Genomic DNA, 19,176 nt, shown 5'->3' on the forward strand with positions numbered 1-19,176 from the left:
ACATAGGTAAGAACTTTCTTTTTCTTTTTTCTTTTTTTTTTTTTTTAAAGAAAGTGATAACATTGGGGTGCCTGTGTGGTATAGTTGTTTAGGTATCTGATTCTTGGCTTTGGCTCCGGTCATGATCTCACAGTTGGTGAGCCGGAGCGTGATTGGGGTTCTGCATAGATAGCATACAGCCTGCTTGGGATTCTCTCTCTCCCTGACTCTCTCTATCCCTCCCCTGCTCACGTGCATGTGCTCTCTTCCTCTCTCTCAAAATAAATAAACTTTTTAAAAAAGTGATAATAGTGAATATGATGGTCGCTTTTATTTATGCTATACAATGCCAAACAGTGTCTGAATTTTTAAAGCATGTACTGGAATGTGGCTGCTATCCATTGATGCATCTACCAACTACATGAGTGGTCTTTCTTCCTTGTTTAAAAAAAAATTTTGTTTTATTTATTTATTTTGAGAAAGAAAGGGCACGTGCTGATGCACGAGCAGAAGAGAGGCAGAGAGAATCTCAATCAGGCTCCACAATCAGCACAGAGCCCGCATGGGGCTTCACCTTAGGACCATGAGATCATGACCTCAGCAGAAATGGAGTCAGTTGCTTAACCAACTGAGCCACTCACTGAGTGAGTGGGTGCCACTCTTCCTTTTTTAAATTGTAGCCTTGAAGATATGGTTGAAGAAAAGATTACTTATTTGAACTAATGATTTTACAGGAACAACAAGTGATAAATTTCACAAACAGTAACCATTAATCAGGATTAATTTGGGAAGAGTCATGGACCTATTATTCCATTTTAGATATGTTAAAAGCAATTTGGATTTGATAATGAAAATCCCACTCTAATTTTAGTGTTTTTTTTTTTAAATAATATATTACTGACTGCTAGAGTGTCATTATCTTCTGAAAGAGAAATATATTTTTTGTAGTTCTTACTTTAGAAAAATGTCACCATTAGAAAAGATTTAGACTCACTAATTTAGCTTCAAGTCTTGATATTTAGCATTGTTCACAGACCAACAGAATTTGCATCACTCAGGAGCTTTTTAGAAAGGTAGAATTTCCAGTCCATTCCAAGTTGCTACATCAGAATCTGCATTCAAACGGAATCCCCAGGTGATTCCTATGCCCATTAAAGTTTGAAAAGCACTAAATTAGCCTTATATAAAGTGGTCCACCCAACTCAGTTTTGCAGGTGACTATCCCTAAGATGTGTTAGGATGCAAATTTTAAGGTTTTATGAGAATGATGTTTAGGAATTTATGTAAAGCTACGGTAAATAAAATCAATGCTACTGAAAAGCTATTACTGTCAGATACTGTGCTAGACATTTCCAGATACATTGATTCATCCAAGCCTTACAACACTCTGAGGCAAGGGACACCATCTTCATGTCTCTGAGGGTGAACATCGGCCTCAGGTTAAATATCACATCCGTTCCGTGCAATCAATTCATTTAATAAATATTGAGCATCCCATTTCTGAAAGTCCCATAATTGGACTAGGAATAAAATGGGCATGGCCCCTACCACCATGGAATCACATTAGATTGTAATTAAACAAACGCTATGAAAGTGCAATGTAGTGTAAGTTTCTAGGAGCAAAATACAAACTTTCAGAAGTCACTTAAGGAAAATTTCTATTTGCAGAGAGCATTTAAACTGATGGTTGAGAAGCACATTTTTGTAAAGGTGGCCCTGGGGAAGAAAAAGAAAAAGAAAAGAAAAGAAAGAAAAAAAAGTCATGCCATGGATTTTATTAAGGGAAACCGAGCAGCAAGTTGAGACTGGAACTGATACTGCAGAACTTCAACTTCGTACAACAAGGTGAGGATGTTGGGCCTCATCCAAGAGTCAAAGGAAGCCACTGGAGGGTTTTCAGCGAGGAAGTGACCAGCCCCGATCCACAGTCGGTAAAAGCTCCTTCAGTCAGACCCGTGCACAGCCCCGCAGGCGGGTGGGTTTATTAGGGCCACTCCCCTAGTCAGCCTCTCTCCACCCCAGTCACCGCCTCCTGCTTCTCGGCGCAACTGTCCGAGGGAGGTGGGAAATGTGTGAGAGGGGCGGGGGGAAGACAAACATTCTCAAAAAATATTAAAAAGAAAACATCCCACTTGGCAGCGGGTGCGCGGGAAGTTCAGCGCGCGAGTTCCGGGTTTCCCGCCAGCCGCCAGCCCGCCCCCCGCCGGCCGCAGCCCGGGTGAGCCCCCAGCCCCTGCTCGGGCCGCAGCCTTGCTGGGCCGCGTCCGTCGGTCTGTCCGCTTCCCCTGCCCCCCACCCGCCCATCGCCGGGCGCCGCGCCGGGTCTGCGGTTCCGAGAGCGGCCGGGGTTTTTGCCAGGGCGCCCGCAGCCCGCTTTGGCCCCGGCCGCGCCTCGGCGGCGGCGCTTGCAGGACTCGGCAACCCCCCCCCACCCCCCGCCCCGGGCGGTTCGGGGGGTTCGGGTCTCGCCGCGGCCCCGCGCCCTCCGCCCACGCTGCGCGGCCCCGGGCAGCCGCCTCGAGCGCCACTTGTGGAGTTCTTCCCCCGGAGGCTGTAACTTTATAGCAGCCTGAGCGAGGCCTATTTTTTATTCAGAAACCAGCAACCCGAGTGTCTGTAGAAAACGCTCAGATTGGGGGCCAGCCCACCCCCTTGAAGATCTCTCACACATTGGTGGGCAAGAAGCGTCTGGTTCTATCAGCCTTTCTTGGAGAGCTCAGAATTCTGTTGCCATCTTCCAAAAAGAGCCGAATTGGTTGCGGGGCTGGGCTGGGCCGGGGTGGGGGTGGGGGGGTGCTTTTTGATGAGGCTGTTGCTCTTAACCTGGTGGAACTGTACCTGAACACCATCTCGCAGCCTCTAAGCGGTGATCCTGGGGCCACCACGCACGAGCCAGGCCCAAACCGTGTCCTGGTGACCCCTCCTGCAGGAATCGCACTGAGAGCTCCTCGGGACGGGCTCGCGGTGGGGAGGAGCAAGGAGATGAATGTGGCAGCGAAGTACCGCCAGGCGTCGCTGTACGTGGGTGACCTCCACGCAGATGTCACCGAGGACTTGCTGTTCAAAAAGTTCAGCACCGTGGGGCCTGTGCTGTCCATCCGCATCTGCAGGGACCTGGTCACCCGCCGCTCTCTGGGCTATGCCTACGTGAACTTCCTGAAGCTGGCCGATGCCCAGACGGCCCTGGACACGATGAACTTTGACACGATAAAGGGCAAACCCATCCGCCTCATGTGGTCTCAGCGCGATGCCTACTTAAGGAAGTCGGGCATCGGGAACGTGTTCATCAAGAATCTGGACAGATCCATTGATAACAAAACCCTCTATGAACATTTTTCAGCCTTTGGGAAGATCCTTTCCTCCAAGGTGATGAGTGATGACCAAGGATCTAGGGGCTATGCATTTGTGCACTTTCAGAACCAGATCGCAGCCGACAGGGCCATCGAGGAGATGAATGGGGCTCTGCTTAAGGACTGCAGGCTGTTTGTCGGCAGATTCAAAAACCGTAAAGATCGGGAAGCCGAGCTCCGCAGCAAGGCCAATGAATTCACCAATGTTTACATCAAAAACTTTGGAGATGACATGGATGATGAGAGACTGAAGGAAGTTTTCAGTAAATATGGTAAAACCCTGAGTGTGAAGGTGATGACAGATTCCAGTGGGAAATCCAAAGGCTTTGGCTTTGTGAGTTTTGATAGCCATGAGGCTGCCAAAAAGGCCGTTGAAGAAATGAATGGAAAGGATATAAACGGACAGCTGCTTTTTGTAGGCCGGGCGCAAAAGAAATCCGAGCGACAGGCCGAGTTAAAGCAACTGTTTGAGCAGCTGAAACAGGAAAGATTTCGGAGGTGCCAAGGCATGAAGCTCTATATTAAGAATCTCGATGACACCATTGATGATGAGAAACTGTGGAGGGAATTTTCTTCATTTGGATCAATTAGCAGAGTCAAGATAATGCGGGAAGAAGGGCGAAGCAAAGGGTTTGGCTTGATCTGCTTCTCCTCTCCTGAGGAGGCCACTAAAGCAATGGCTGAGATGAATGGCCGTATCTTGGGCTCCAAGCCACTCTACATTGCCCTGGCCCAGAAGCCCTAGGAGAGAAACACCTCGGCAGCCCGTGTTTGCAGCAGCCTTGGGAATGACAGTGATCTCTGCCTGAATTAGCCTCAGAAACATTTCAAATCCCAGCTGATGGTCCCTTGATTTAGTAAACTTTGTGATAAAAGGTTTTGTATATGAAGCTATTTTTTCTTTGGTGGAAAAATAAATGAATCTCGGAAGCTTGATTCATTTCACAGGGGCACATCTTCTAATTATAATATTGTGTATTATTATTATTTTGATTTAGTATTCATAGCAATAAGAATAAATAGATATATTTTTACTACATTTTGAACCATCTGCAGTGAGGTAATTATTTGAGTTCATATCATATTTTCTTTCTTATTTTAATAATATTGATAGCTTTAATTTCTTCTGTGAAAATATGCTAAAAATAGTTCTTATACCTAAGAATCACAAAGTGATTTATTTTTACAAACAGAAATTTTCTAATTTCTCATTTCAACTTTTTAAAAGAAACCAAAGGTTTAAGAATTGCTAGTGTAAATTCAGTATGTGATTTCATTCTGAATTAATGTTTAACATAGTAGGAAGTAGTTCAGTTTCTTTTCAATTTATATACAGATATGATTGTTTTTCTGATGGCTGAAATTAATGATGGAGTTTTTTAATGTTGCCCACAAATCTGATTGATAGGATATTTTGCTGTTCTTTCCATTGGTAGGCTATAATTCAGGGACTTGTTGATTATCAAAATTGGGACTTGAGTGGTAAAACTTTAACTTCAACATTCCTTATGTTATATACTTGTATCAAGGTGACAAAAAGTAAGCTTTATCTTAATTCTCTTCCTATTTGTACAGTTTAGGATTATGCCTTAACTTTTTACCAGGCACCAATATTAATCAAAGTCCTATATAGAGAACATAGAAATTCTTCTTAACAAATGTTTCTCAATCTATATGTTATATTGGTCGATGTAATGATATTATCTCAGGGTTCAGAAAGTATGTTTCTTTGTTTCTATTAACTCATGTCTCTTTTTATTAGACCGCGAGTGCTACTGAATTAACATTCAGTATTAGCCTTGATTTATCAGAAGCTCACTGATTTTCTGACAAATTGAGATTTCATCAATTTGCCTATTTTCTAGTAAAATTTTTATTTTGGTCCCATTTCCAGGTCTCTCTTTCTCTCCTACCTTTGATCTATATTATTCAACTTTGTTTTATACTTTTTTAAAAAGGGCTTTATTATATTGATTTTTATCATGTACTATTTGAAATCCACCTTGGAAACCGAGACAAGAGTTATTTATTTACATTTGAATAATTACTTTTAAAATTCTGTTTTACCAAAGGTGTCTGCAGAATAGGTTTGTTGTTCTTGTTGTTGCTGTTTTATTTTATTTTATTTTTTTATCTGCTTAGTGGTTTCCTGTAACCATATATTCAAATCTTCCATTTCTTATATTATCAATACAAAAGATATATTAAAATATTTTCTTTGGCAATACTTTAGCTATGAGAGAATGAGAAAATCTGTTTCTGTTTATTTTCATATAACTATATGTTTATTCTGGCACATTTTCTAAATTAAAAGTCTCTTTTGAACAATGAAAAAATTATGGAAAACGAAAAAATTTACAGCAACATATGATACCATTATGCAGACAAATCTTCTGTTAAAATTTGTTGCATTATCTTCCCAAATTTTATACAATACACATAGATACTTTAACAAAAAAAGAATCATATTATAACTTTTATAAATTATTTTCTTTATTTTACAGTATGCCATAGTCAACTTGCATATCCACAAATAATTATCTGCATTATAATTTTAATGAGTTTTGTTCCTTCAATGTTTGTACCATAATATAATGAATTTCCTCTTGAAACACATGTATCAAGATTGTTACATGGTTTCCTATCCCCCCCTTTTTTTCTGTCATAGACAGCTTGGAGATCAACATCCTTGCAAATTTATGTATGCTGATATATCCAATTATTTTCTTACAAAAATATGTAGTTCATTGGAATTAATGTTTAAAAGGTGAGCAATTTTTAAAATAACTTTGATGAATATTGCCCAAATGTTCTCCTGAAAATTTGTGCCATTTCCATTATCAGTGTGGAGGATTGTCCATTTCCATATTCTCCAAGAACAAGGGATTATGTTTAAGTTGTTATCTAATTCAACATGATGCATAAAGCAGAATATTTCATGGTTACTTTTTTTTTTTATTATACAAAAGTTAAACAGCATTTCTTCTATCTGTTGGCCATATGCGTTTTCATATTTGTGAACTAATGTTTCATGATTTTAGTTTGTTTTTCTTTTGGGTTGTTTTTCATTTGTGTGGATTTATGACATTTCTTTACATATTAAGGACAAAATGTTAGACTGTTTTCCCCTGATATTTCCACTTGGTTTGTAGTTTTGAGGGTCATTCCAAAGTTCAATTTTTAACTCAGATTTTTTAGTCTTTTACTTAGATGGCTTTGATGTCATGATTCAAAACACTTTGAACCATTCAAATATACATGCAGACACACACACGCACATAATTAATTGGCGTTATCTTCTGTTACTTTCAGAGTTTTATATTCTCAACAATTTCTAAGCACAACTTTTGTCTGTGAAGTATTTTGTCAACAGCCTATAGTAAATCCTTTAAAATTGTCTTCCTTTTCAACCTTTATTAATATGTTTGGTAAATACCTACCTTCTGTAAGAATCTCTGTAACACTCATACCTACTGTAATTCACTGGGCCTGTGAATCACCGTGTGAAGTATTTACTTCAAAAGCACAGCGTTACTGAGAAGGAGACTAGGCAACAGGGCTGGGAAGTGTAGTGGGCGTGTCAAGCCTTGACATCTCTTTCTGGATAATCCAGTCTATCGAAGTGTTCAAATATTTGAACAATATTTCATCATGCTTGTAAATGGATTGTTGAGATAATATCAGGGAACTGAGTTCTCTGCTATGTGCACAAGGAATTAATAGGACATAAGATCAGATGTCTGGATGAATTGTAGCTGTAGCTTCGTGACACAATATTCTACCATTTTAGGAGAATTTTCTTATTCTTAATATTTACTGTGAGAAATGACTAAGCTCACAAAAATACATAATCCCGTGGATTTTCCTGATTAATTTATTTAAATGTTTGCTTTCTCAATTGTGTGCGTGTGTGTGTGTGTGTGACAGTATCGAGTAATCCTAGTTGGCAGTGTAAGTTCATTCTTTGAAGAAAATTTAATTATTATGCCCAAGTGTCTTGAGAAATAAGAACCTTTACTTTTCTGATAAGCATTCCAGTAAGAGCTAATTTCTATAGGTGCCTTGAGCAACTCTATTCTTGCCTCCCTCTCCACACACACATTGCCAACTTTGTTGTATGGATGCCTGCTTGCATGCACAGCCAATTCAATAAATGTGCCTTCTAACATTTATTTAAACATTTAAAATTATTTTGGGGCACCTGGGTGGCTCAGTTGGTTAAGCGTCCAACTTCAGGGCAGGTCATGGTCTTCACGGTTTGTGGGTTTGAGCCCCACATCAGGCTCTGAGCTGATAGTTCAGAGCCTGGAGCCTGCTTCAGTTTTCTGTGTCTTCCTCTCTCTGTGCCCCTCCCCTGCTCACGCTCTGTCTCTCTCTCTGTCTCTCTGTCTCTCTCTCTCAAGAATAAATAAACATTAAAATAAATAAATAAATAAAATTTTTAAGTTTTTAAATATTTTTAAATGTTTAAATGAAAATCTATAGTTAGTAAAAATAAACTTTAAAGTGGTTTAGAATCCGTAAATTCATGTTCATAATAGTTTTTATAAATCCATTGAGGAAAGGTCAAATGAGGTTTAATCTCTCATGGTAAAGACATGTCTAAATGATGTTTTATTTAAGTTTTAAGTATTTCTAATTTTCTAAAGATATGTTTCTCTTAGGAGTAAGCTGAAAACAACTTCCATTTTTAAATGAAGATACTCATACTTCATGTTTCAAAAGACCAACTCCACATGAATTAATACTTCTTCTACAGTTTTTATAATTATGGGACCATGATTGAGAAGAACCACTAATATAGACCAAGTTTTCATGAGGAATAATGGACTATATTTAAAACACTTCTGCATTTAATTGCTAAAATAAAATTCAGCTAACAATCCTCTATTGAGGATTTCTAATTAGATTACTTGTATTTAGAAAATATACCTCCTATAGTATAACTTTTTTGGTAGATAAAACAGTACATAAAAAAACTTTTTAAAAAAAATCTGCATTTTAAAGAGTAGAACAAATTAAATATCCTCATGGTATCTTTAGCTGACAGGAAATTCCAACTCACACTAGAAAAGGAAATCTTACCTAACAAAATATTCAGTTAAAGTATCTTCAGGCATGGTATACTAAGACTTCTGTTACCACTTGGGAGTCTCTTGGCTTTTGCGCCATTATATCTTAGCTCTACCATCAGGAAGTGTCAAGATGGCTGCAGGAATTCCTGTCCTACTGAGACACAACATTCAGAAGGTGGTGTCTTTCCTGGAAACCTTTTAACAACTTTCCTCCTCAGTTCTCATTGTCCATTACTGATGTAAAGATTAAACAAGATCTGCCACTAGAATTGAGGAAGTAATCAACTTTCCAAGTTCTGTCCAGAATACAGTTACAGTTAGGACAGGAAGATCCAAGAGTAGAAATGGATGTAGGAGTATGTATCGACTAAATCCTCAATATTTTTTATTATTTATATTTAATTTTGAATTTCAGTACTTATTTGATTTTTTCTTTTTTCTTTTAATTGTTTGATTACAAACAGTTCTTACAATTACATTTTGTCCTTACTAGTAATTTCAATGTGAGTCAAAAAGGTGATTTTTTTTTCTACCTACCTCAAATTGTACAATCCTAAGGAACAAATTATGCAATCTTTTGTGTATAAGATTAAATTATTTTTTGTTTGGTAATGGGACTTAGGTTTTTACATATTATACTCTATTAGGTCTAAATTAAGCATCTGCTGAAGATATTAACTGAAAAGGTCAGATTCAATTTAGCCACCCACATGGGTTTTCACCAAAAAATGATTGTCAACAGATTATAAATGGTCAAGAGTTTTTCAAAACAAATCTACATTTAATAGGTATTGGTTTCTTGATTTTTAATATAAGGTAGTCTAAGCCACATAGTTTTCATGCATGCTAATGTTTTAGAATCATACCACCAGAGGGAAAAGACTTAAAGTACTGTGTATACAAGCATACCTCATTTTATTGTGCTTCGCAGATACTGTGTTTCTTTCAAGTTCAAAGTTTGTGACAACCCTTTATTGAGCAAGTTTATTGGCACCACTTTTCCAACAGGAGCTGCTCACTTCATATCGCTGTGTGATATTTTGATAATTGCAATATTTCAAATTTTTTCATTATTCTTATGTTTGTTATGGTGATCTGTGATCATTGTTTATCATTGTTTATCACTTGCTAAAAGCTCAGGGTTAGCTTTTAGGCTTAGCATTTTTTTAACAATAAAGTATTTTTAAATTACAGTATGTACATTGTATTTTCCTTTTGATGCTATTGCATGCTAAATAGACTATAGTATAATGTACACATAACTTTTATATGCACTGAGAAACCAAAAAAATCATTTGACTCACTTTGTTGGGACATTCATTTTATTACAGTGGTCAACAAACAAACCCACAATATCTCTAAGGTATTCCCATATCACCAACTTTATATTCTATATAAGGAATTTTTAAGAAAGTTCCTACTGACAATATCATGAATAAATCTTGGGAAAAATCTAAAACATTATATGCTTATAAAATATAACTCCAATATATAAACCATCTTAACCACAAAGATAAATTAATAGGTGCTAGTTTGCTTTACTAAAATATTTGTTATTAGGTCATTTAGTACACTTAAATTATAGGAATTAACAAAATTGGACTTACCCACAGCTTTTCAATATATTTATTTCTATATACATGAATGTGGTATAATTTTCAGTCATTTTAACCCTGCAGCCTATATTTTAAAAATATAGCTGTACTAAATTCTGAGTTACAATTACATTTAGATTTGAAAAAAAAATACAGATGTACTAAATTGTGAGTTATAATTACAATTAGATTTAAATCTAAGGTCAGATTACTCTCCAGGTTTGCTCAGAGGAAATAATTATAGCTATATGTTAGTTTTGTCTCATGGTCATGTCTTAGTGTTCACAGAATGCTCTTAAGTATTTTTAAGTTCCCTAAATGAAACAACTGAATCCATCAAGTAAGAGAAGAAAAATTATTCTACTAGTGGGATTCTTTGCCATAGTAGAGAAAATGCTTAGCTTCTGAGAAATATTGGCAGTTTGTACAATGATATTGCATCAGATTTGTTAAGCCACTTATATTTACATCACTTAGATATTAAAAATATACTCATCTTGAAGTTCTGCTAAGTACCAATAGCACATTTGAGTTCCAAAGGCAATGCCACTGAAATAGTGGATATTATATATATATATATATTTTTATGTAGAGTGAATATTGCTTATGATTCATTGTGGTGTGTGTGTGTGTGTGTGTGTGTGTGTGTGTGTGTGTGTGTGTGTGTGTGTTTGAGTATTTAATTTGATATTTCCATTGGGATTTTCTTATCTCAGGAAACCATATCTGACAGTCTATAGTGAATCACAATTTTGATTTACATTTCATCGTATCTTTGTACATGTGCCAGGGGCATGCCAATGCACCACAGTTTGACATACTGCCAATCCTATTTCCTTGAAATTAAAGTAAGCCTTTATAATAGTAATTCCAGCAAATCTTTGGTAATCAAAGAAGTGCCTCAATTGCAATGCAAGCCAAATATTAGAATCACAACTAGACTATTTTGACACATTGCTATTTTACTAAAATACAAAGGGAGGTGTTAGAAACAATAATCTAGTATTATTCACCACTATATATTCACTAATGTTTTATAGATAGTACTTACACAATGACATTTACATTGTATAGGTTACAATTGGTTAAAAGCAATTGGCACGGAGATTATGTGGCAATCTTATTTTATTCTAATATTTATTTTGATTTGAACCAAAATGATACTCTCACATGAAAATTTGATCATGTCATGCTGGTTAAGAACCTGTCTTGTCCTCCCATTACTCTTAAAGTCAGGTGTAAATCTTCACCATTGTTGAGGAGACCTGGCATTCTTTTGTCCCTGTGCATCTTTTAATCCTTTTCTTATGCTACTGTTTCCCTAGGTCGACATGCTGGAAATAAACTGGTTTTATTTCAACTTCTTTAATAGAGTATCAAGTTAATCCCTGACTCATTCAAAGCTTTAACTTTTTATCAGATAGTGTGCTGTCTATTGCAAGGGGTAAAAGAAATCTTCCAACTGGTTTATGAAAAAAAAAAAAAACTGATGAGGATTTATTGCAAGATCAAAGTAAGTAAGAGATCTTCTTTTCAAAATGGAAGTATTTTTCTTTTCTTTTTTATTTTTTCCTCACAAGGGTCAAGGAAGGCTCTGAATAGGATGTTATACTACAGGGCAGCAGAAACTTTTTTGAAATTCGACCACATGGCATAGTGTTTCAGGGAGAAAAAAGCAAGTCTTTTGAGAAGGTCAGAGAAGCTCACCTTCAAACATTTAGGATGTTATTTTTAAATATTTGATTATTTTTTTAAACAAAAGCTCATTATCTTCCCTACCTATGCTTTTTCATGTTTTAAGATATGGAATGGATATATTTCTTTTGTGGGAGATCTGATCTTATTCTAGAAAGAACACTAGATGGGAACTGTCCTGCCAAAAAGTAAAGCAAGTTTTAAGTCCTTAAGAAGAAGACATATGGGGTAGAGAAATCACATCCAGCAGCAAGTTGATGCATCTTACCAAATATGCTGCTGGGTATTGGGTAAGGAAGTACACACATAGAGCGGCATTTGCCTAAGCAAGTATGGGTGAATAAGTTTGGGGAAAGATCTACATATTGATGAAGGATATTTACTTAGTTCTTTTCAATTATTTTAAATTGTGGTTTATGTACACAATGGAGTACTATGTGGCAATGAGAAAGAATGAAATATGGCCCTTTGTAGCAATGTGGATGGAACTGGAGAGTGTGATGCTAAGTGAAATAAGCCATACAGAGAAAGACAGATACCATATGTGTTCACTCTTATGTGGATCCTGAGAAACTTAACAGAAACCCATAGGGGAGGGGAAGGAAAAAAAAAAAAAGGAGGTTAGAGTGGGAGATAGCCAAAGCATAAGAGACTCTTAAAAACTGAGAACAAACTGAGGGTTGATGGGGGGTGGGAGGGAGGGGAGTGTGGGTGATGGGTATTGAGGAGGGCACCTTTTGGGATGAGTACTGGGTGTTGTATGGAAACCAATTTGACAATAAACTTCATATAGTGAAAAAAAATAAATTTGTATTAAAATATAATGTGCATCTAGAAAAATGTAGAAATTTTAAGCATATAACTTGATGAATAATACAAAAGTTGATTTATGTGATCACCACTCAAGCGAAGAAACAGTACATTACCGATACCTTCCTACTCCCTCCTATATGGACTATAAGTGAATAATGCAGCTGTGAAAATTATTATAGATATCTTTTTCTTTTTTTGAGCTATAATTCATGTACCATAACATTTGCAATTTCCAAGTGTGCACTTCAGTTTTTTGTGTGTACTTACAAAGTTGTACAACATCGCCATTATCCCATTCCAGAACATTTTCATCATTCAAAAGAAACCTCATGCATCCATTAGCAGTCATTCCCTATTCTCTCCTCTTCCAGCACCCAGCAACCATAATCTAATTTATGTAGATAAGGATATGCCTGTTCTGAACATTACATATAAATGGTGTCATACAATGTATGGCGTTTTGTCCCTGGCTTCTTTCACTTAGTTCGGTATTTCAAAGTTCTATCCATGTAGCAGCATGCATCGTAACTTACTCCTTTTTGTGGATGAATAACATTCCACGTTCTGTTTATTCATTCAACATTTGCCTTGTTTCTACTTCCTGGCTATTGTGAATAATATTGTTGTGACATTTGTGTGCAAACTTTACTGTAAATATGTATTTTCAATTCTCTTGGGCGTATTGATAGAAAAATTTTGTTTACTTCTTAAAGGAATCAAATTTGGTTTCATTAGTTTTCTCAATTATTTCTCAATTTTTTTCTTTGTATTGTGTTTTGTTTATTTCTGTTTTAACTCTTTCTTATTTTCTGTCTTCTGCTTTCTTTGGATTTAGTGTTCTTAAAAAAGAGACTACAGGCCCAAAATGGAGTTATTAACTCCACATCATCAAACCAAGACTTAATTCCTAAGCTAACTGGAACTTCAGACTCTCCAAGGATTTTCGCCTTTAGCCAGTTGATCTGGAATTACCTGCTCAGCACTAGTGAGGTAATCCACTTGATAGACCCTCTTCCATTCTCCAAAGAAAAGTGACCTTGCCTGAAACAATACACTACTTTCCTTGTCTTGTCTCCTTTCTGCTTTTAAAAGACTTCCATTTTGTACAGTTCTTCAGAATTAATTTGTTTGTTAGATGAGATGCTGCCTGATTCATGAATTGTTGAATAAAGTCAATTAGATATTCAATTTTACTTAGTTGAATTTTGTGTTTTAACAGATTTGGTGGCAGCAGCAGGACAGAAGGAGACTTCCCACAGCACTGAGGACAGTAAGAAACACAACGGTGGTGCCCACAAACCCTTTTGAGTCCTCTGTGTCCAAGGGCCATGGTTACGTTCCTCTTGGTCCTGAGCTCTGCCCTCTTTGCATTGAGCTCCCAGTCTAATTGGCTTTCCAGTCAGGTCCCCATTTGACTGAAATTCTTATTCCTCACAGGGAACTGCTAGTAGTTCAGAGAGCAATTCCCCATTTGATTGGAAACCCCAGCCCGTGGTTCTATGCCCAGATTCCATGCTGGGAAGTGCTACAATTTAGTCTATAATTCCCTGTTTGTTTGACATCATTCTCCACATTCCATGTTGGGAATTGCTGGTGACAGGTGCAGTTCCCCATTTATTTGCAATCAGTCTTCCCTTGCCATTCTTTGGAGTCTGCTCATCGAATTCTTACCCCTAATCCCCACAGTGGGGAATTTCTGGTGTTGTGCACAGGGCCTTCTCCTGGCCAGGCCACAGTTACATCTGTTGGTTACTGCTGGTATGTTAATGTGCACAGGTTTTTTTGTCTTATTCTGTGTAGATAAAGGTTATTGCTAAAGGGAATCTTGAAAGCCCAAAAAAAAAAAAAAGGCTATAAAGGTTGGTGGGCATGGGTTGAACACTAAAACGATGTTAGAACACCTTTCAACTAACTCTAGACTCCTATGTTAGAATAAGGTGGTCACAGAACAGGTCAGACTGACACTAGGTCATTAGGTCACCTGCCCACCTCAAGAATATTTCCAAGCAACAGGGTATCCTGTAAAACACCACACAATCTCCAGCCCAATGGCACATCTCCCTGAAGTATTAGTTTGGTTCTGAAAGACCCAAAGGCTTAGCTTAAAAAAAAAAAAAAAAGAAGGAAAAAGAAGATGAACAAGCAATGGAATCCTTAAACTCCAAAGAGTTAGGCTTGCCACATTTGGCATACCTGCTTGTTTTATGTGTAAGAACCATGGTCTCCAAAGCTATAAACATCTACAAAAATGGCAAAATCTTTCTAAAAACAGCCTCAAATTGCAATGGCCATTATGGGGTATGTTCCAATTAGACAAGATTATCTATTTAAGAAGTGCACTTGAAAGCAAAGATTCCTGAATTAAATGAATAGAATGGGATACCTATTTTTATTGGTATGCAGAAACTTCCGAAAGTCTTCAAGATTCCAAAATAGACTATTTGAAAGATTTGTTGCCAAAGTAGAATGAAAAATTAAAGATACAAGAGGTACCTAAAACAAAAGCTTTAAGACTAATGTAACTCCTGTTGTTCCTCTCCATGCTCCTTTACCCAGTACTCACTTTTTTACTAATTTTCTGTCTGAACTGCCTTTCCACTCTGAAGAGACTATTAAATAGTTACCCTGTAAAAGAAACCTGCCTGAGGTTGCAGGCAATCCTCCTCAGGTATCTTTTACTCCTTGGTCAAAGAGTGAACTACAGGCCATGGTTAAAGAATTTCCTAAACCCGAGAAGGATCCCCAAAAACGTTCTGAAGAATTTAGAGTAATTGTCAGGGCCTATGATCTTGGGCTGCCAGAACTTTGTGAACTTGAGCGCATACTGGTAGGATCTGGTGAAGCCCAAAAATTGATGCAGGAAGCAAAATGGCAAAATCCTGAGGATTTTTGAGATCCTCAGTCTTCAACATGGCCCCCTCATGGACCAGAAAAACCTCTCAGAATAGCAACTAATATTTTACAGATGATTCCTTCCCTGCCCACACTAATTGGTTTATTCTTTAAACATGCAAACAAAAGAAAGATGAATCTGTGTCAGACTTCAAGCCTGTTTGGAAGCTTCTTATGACATTCCAGATGTGCTCTTTGTAAATAGGTAGGTGGGTGGATAAAAAGGCAGAAAATAAGATAAGGGATCACCAGTCTGACTAAACACATGACCATAGCTGGACACTTTGAAAGGACTTTGGAACAAGATCATAACAAAAGTCCACCAAACTATTGGCCTTCCAACTTTAACAGCTTCAAGGCCAGAGAACTAAGTTAACACTGGGCCTCTCACATTGCACCTGCTAGGGACCCATCACCAAAACACTGACCCACGGACTGATAACTGATTTGTAGTCAATTGGGACACTGGGGAAAAGAATGTGTCCAAGGTCCTGTGCAAATACTTCAGTTCATACAGAGTTAAGTGCCCTCATATCTACCCCTAACGCAAAGCCCCCATATGAGCCTCTTCCAGAATTGATGGGACTTTGAGAGGTCCTTCTGTAAACGGATACCAATAATTCCATAAGCAGCTAAGGGGGAACTCCAATTAAAATTAATGGGAAACCTTGCCAATTTATAGTGGGTATCAGAAAGCTACACTCACTACTTGAAACTTCACTCTCATAGGACAACAAATTTTTCAAAGAAAATCCTTCAGAGTGAAAAGGTTTCCATAGTGAGGCTATCTAGTAGAATTTGGAGAGAATTTCTGACTCAACAAATGACTCTGACACCTTTTACTGAAAAATATTCTTTTTTGCTATGTGATACAGCTCCAAACTATAAAGGTAGAGCTCTTTCTAAATGAGAAAGGCCAATATATTTTGCCTCCAATGGAGACCTTACCTCAGAGTTCCTGACCAACCTGGACCTGAACTTTCATGTTCCTTACAATCGGCCCTTGATAGAAGAGGAAGAATTCCAACAAAAGTCTGCAAATGTGATCAAGGTGACTGAAAAGCTGTAGGCTACTTCCAATACTGATATAGGGAGAATAAAAATGAAGAACCTATAAAAACTTAGATAGATATAACTAAACCTCTTCCCATATTATCTCAATATTCATTAAAGCCTGAGGCTATACAAGACTTCACAACAATAATGGAAGACCTAATTGTCTAGGGGTTCACCCTGAAACAGCCCCTCTAACACCAGCCATCCCAGCCCAAAAACCTAATGTGAGGGGATGGCGATTTGTCTAGGACTTGAGAGCTATTAATAAGATAGCTATCTCCTTATTCCCCAGTTCTTCCAAAGCTGAAAAGCTTTTTGTTATAAGTCTTACCACGCTCAAAATGGTTCACTGTTACAGACCTTTTTTCAGCCTTTCTCAGCATCCCTGTAGGCCCTAACAACTAATATCCATTTGCCTTTACTAAGAACAATCAACAATATACCTGGACAGTCATGACTCACGGGTTCACTGAGGCCCCTTATTATTTCTCTCAAGTACTCCACCGAGATTTAAATACCACCCAGTTCCCCAGAAAAATCAACCCTTTTAGGATATGTAGACAATCTCTTGCTAAACTCAGTTACTGGCCCATAAAGGATTCTGTTTATTTGCTACAATAGTTAACTGAAAAGAGACAAAGTATCTAAAGAGAAATTGCAATTGTTCTGAGACACTGTTTACTACCTAAGTCATAATCTAAATACTAAAGGATTCCAGCTATCTCCAAAAAGAATTAAGCTCATCCACGAATTTCCCAGGCCCACAAGTGAGCAACAGCTTCTTGGATTTCTAGGGTCTTGCTAGCTATTGCAGACCTTGGGTTCCTAATTTTTCTTTATTTGTTTCATTCTGTAAACTTACTAAAATTTCAGTCCCTGAACTTCTTCCTTGGGAAAAGAAACATGAACAGGTCTTTTGTAAGACTAAAACGAGTGTTAAAAGAACTGCCTGCCCCAAAGTTACCTAACCATTCAGAACTTTTCACCTTATTTGTGTATGAAAGAGACAACCAAGCCCTGGGAATGCTCACACAAGAACATGGTAATAAACATAGGCCTATTGCTTATTATAGTACACAACTTGAGTGGTTGTTTGTGCATATCCAAACTGCCTTAAGGCTATAGAGCTGCAGCTGCAAAATTAGTAGAAGCCTCAGTGGATTTAACCCTAGAAAATGACATTTACTTACAAACTCCACGCGCTGTCCAAAAGTCTTCTTAATTCTGAACTGACTCAACATTTCTCTCCAAGCAGACTAACTTCCTATGGGATCCTTCTGCTTTCACCATTTAATTTAAATCCTTAACGTTGCAACATTATAAATCCTGTGACATTGCTACCCCTGCCTGACAAAGGCCAGCCCCATAACTGCGAGGTAATAATATCCTATTTTGTGACACCACATTTTGATTTACAAGACATGTCTTTGACTAATCTTGATATGGTCATTTCTGTGGGTGGGTTATATTGTAGAAATAAAAAAAAAAAAAGTATTTCCAAGCTGTTACTTGGAAAATTGTTAGTAACCTGCTACTACCCGATATGAACTATTTGAGAGGGGAAATCTCACATAAGCTAAATCAGTCCAAAAAATAGAGCCCCAACCCTCACTAGAACATGCCAATTATAAAAAGGACAAATCATTAATATTTATACTGATATGCCATTGGAGTCATTTATAATTTGGGGATGTTTTAGAAACAAAGGGGTTTTCTTATGACCACTGGAACCACAATCAAAAATAGACAACAAATTATTCTCTTATCTTCTGAAACTGTTGTCATCAATATTGAAGCCTATTCTAAAAACACTGAACCTGAGTATCAAAAGAATGCCCTAGCTGACTTTCATGCAAAGGCAGAAGCAAAGAATCTATGAAGGTTGTAGCAAATGTGTTGAATTCCGTTCTGCTTTTGCAAAAATGATCTCGTGTGGCCAGACTTTTGACCTCCTGATAGCCTTACATCATGGCAACAGTCTAGTCCTGAATCAGAGAAATTAAGAAAAGCAAAACAATGGTTAAAGTTCAAAGGGCAATGGGAGTTATGGGAAACCCAAGAAGGCTTGTTTCTTCCCACTTCCTTGGAAAACCCCATTTTTTGGTGTTTACATACCTTCACCTACCATGGTGCATTTAGGATGACTCAAATTATGAATAAACATTGGTGGAGAGACTCCTTCAAAAATGTAAAAACAGTATACCACCAACATGTGGTCGGTTAAGTTCATAAACTTGCAAAAACAACTTTCCATGTCAATCCTTCTTTCTCTGGCCCCTTTGGGCACCTATAATTGGCTCTCTTTCAACTCCCACCTAGTATCGGTTATCAATATATTCTTCTTATTATATGTATGTATACGTTGAAGCCTTCCCCTGCTGCAAGAGTGATGTTTTCACAGAAGATCAGTAAAAGCTGTAAGAAATATAGAGCAATAGCTGAGAGTGGTGTGAAATGCCTTATTTTTGATCACATCTCAAGCTGAGAGTCTGATCAAAAGAGGGGAAATTGTAAACAAAGAGACAATGGGCCCAAAATGGAGTCATTTGTGCTAAGCCCAACATCAGCAAACCAAGACTTAATACCTAGTCTGAGTTTCAGCCTCTCCCAGGATTGCAACCCTTAAAAGTTGACCTAGAGGGGCGCCTGGGTGGCGCAGTCGGTTAAGCGTCCGACTTCAGCCAGGTCACAATGTCGCGGTCCGTGAGTTCGAGCCCCGCG

The 19,176-nt window shown here is 37.7% G+C and overlaps 1 protein-coding gene across 1 annotated transcript; it reads left to right on the forward strand.

The window, feature by feature from the left end:
* Window positions 1-2,038: 2,038 nt before the first annotated feature.
* PABPC4L (poly(A) binding protein cytoplasmic 4 like) lies at window positions 2,039-6,728 on the forward strand. Its single transcript, XM_040473935.1, has 2 exons — window positions 2,039-2,197; window positions 2,909-6,728. The coding sequence occupies exon 2, from the start codon at window positions 2,962-2,964 to the stop codon at window positions 4,072-4,074; it is 1,113 nt and encodes a 370-aa protein (XP_040329869.1). The 5' UTR covers window positions 2,039-2,197; window positions 2,909-2,961; the 3' UTR covers window positions 4,075-6,728.
* The last annotated feature ends 12,448 nt before the right edge of the window (window positions 6,729-19,176 follow it).

This window comes from Herpailurus yagouaroundi, unplaced genomic scaffold (genome assembly GCF_014898765.1).
Source record: "Herpailurus yagouaroundi ecotype Mexico unplaced genomic scaffold, PumYag 28, whole genome shotgun sequence".
Classification (NCBI taxonomy): domain Eukaryota; kingdom Metazoa; phylum Chordata; class Mammalia; order Carnivora; family Felidae; genus Herpailurus; species Herpailurus yagouaroundi.

Excerpts from the sequence above, each read along its gene's own strand:
- PABPC4L (XM_040473935.1), top strand. The coding sequence starts at position 2,962 with ATGAATGTGGCAGCGAAGTACCGCCAGGCGTCGCTGTACGTGGGTGAC.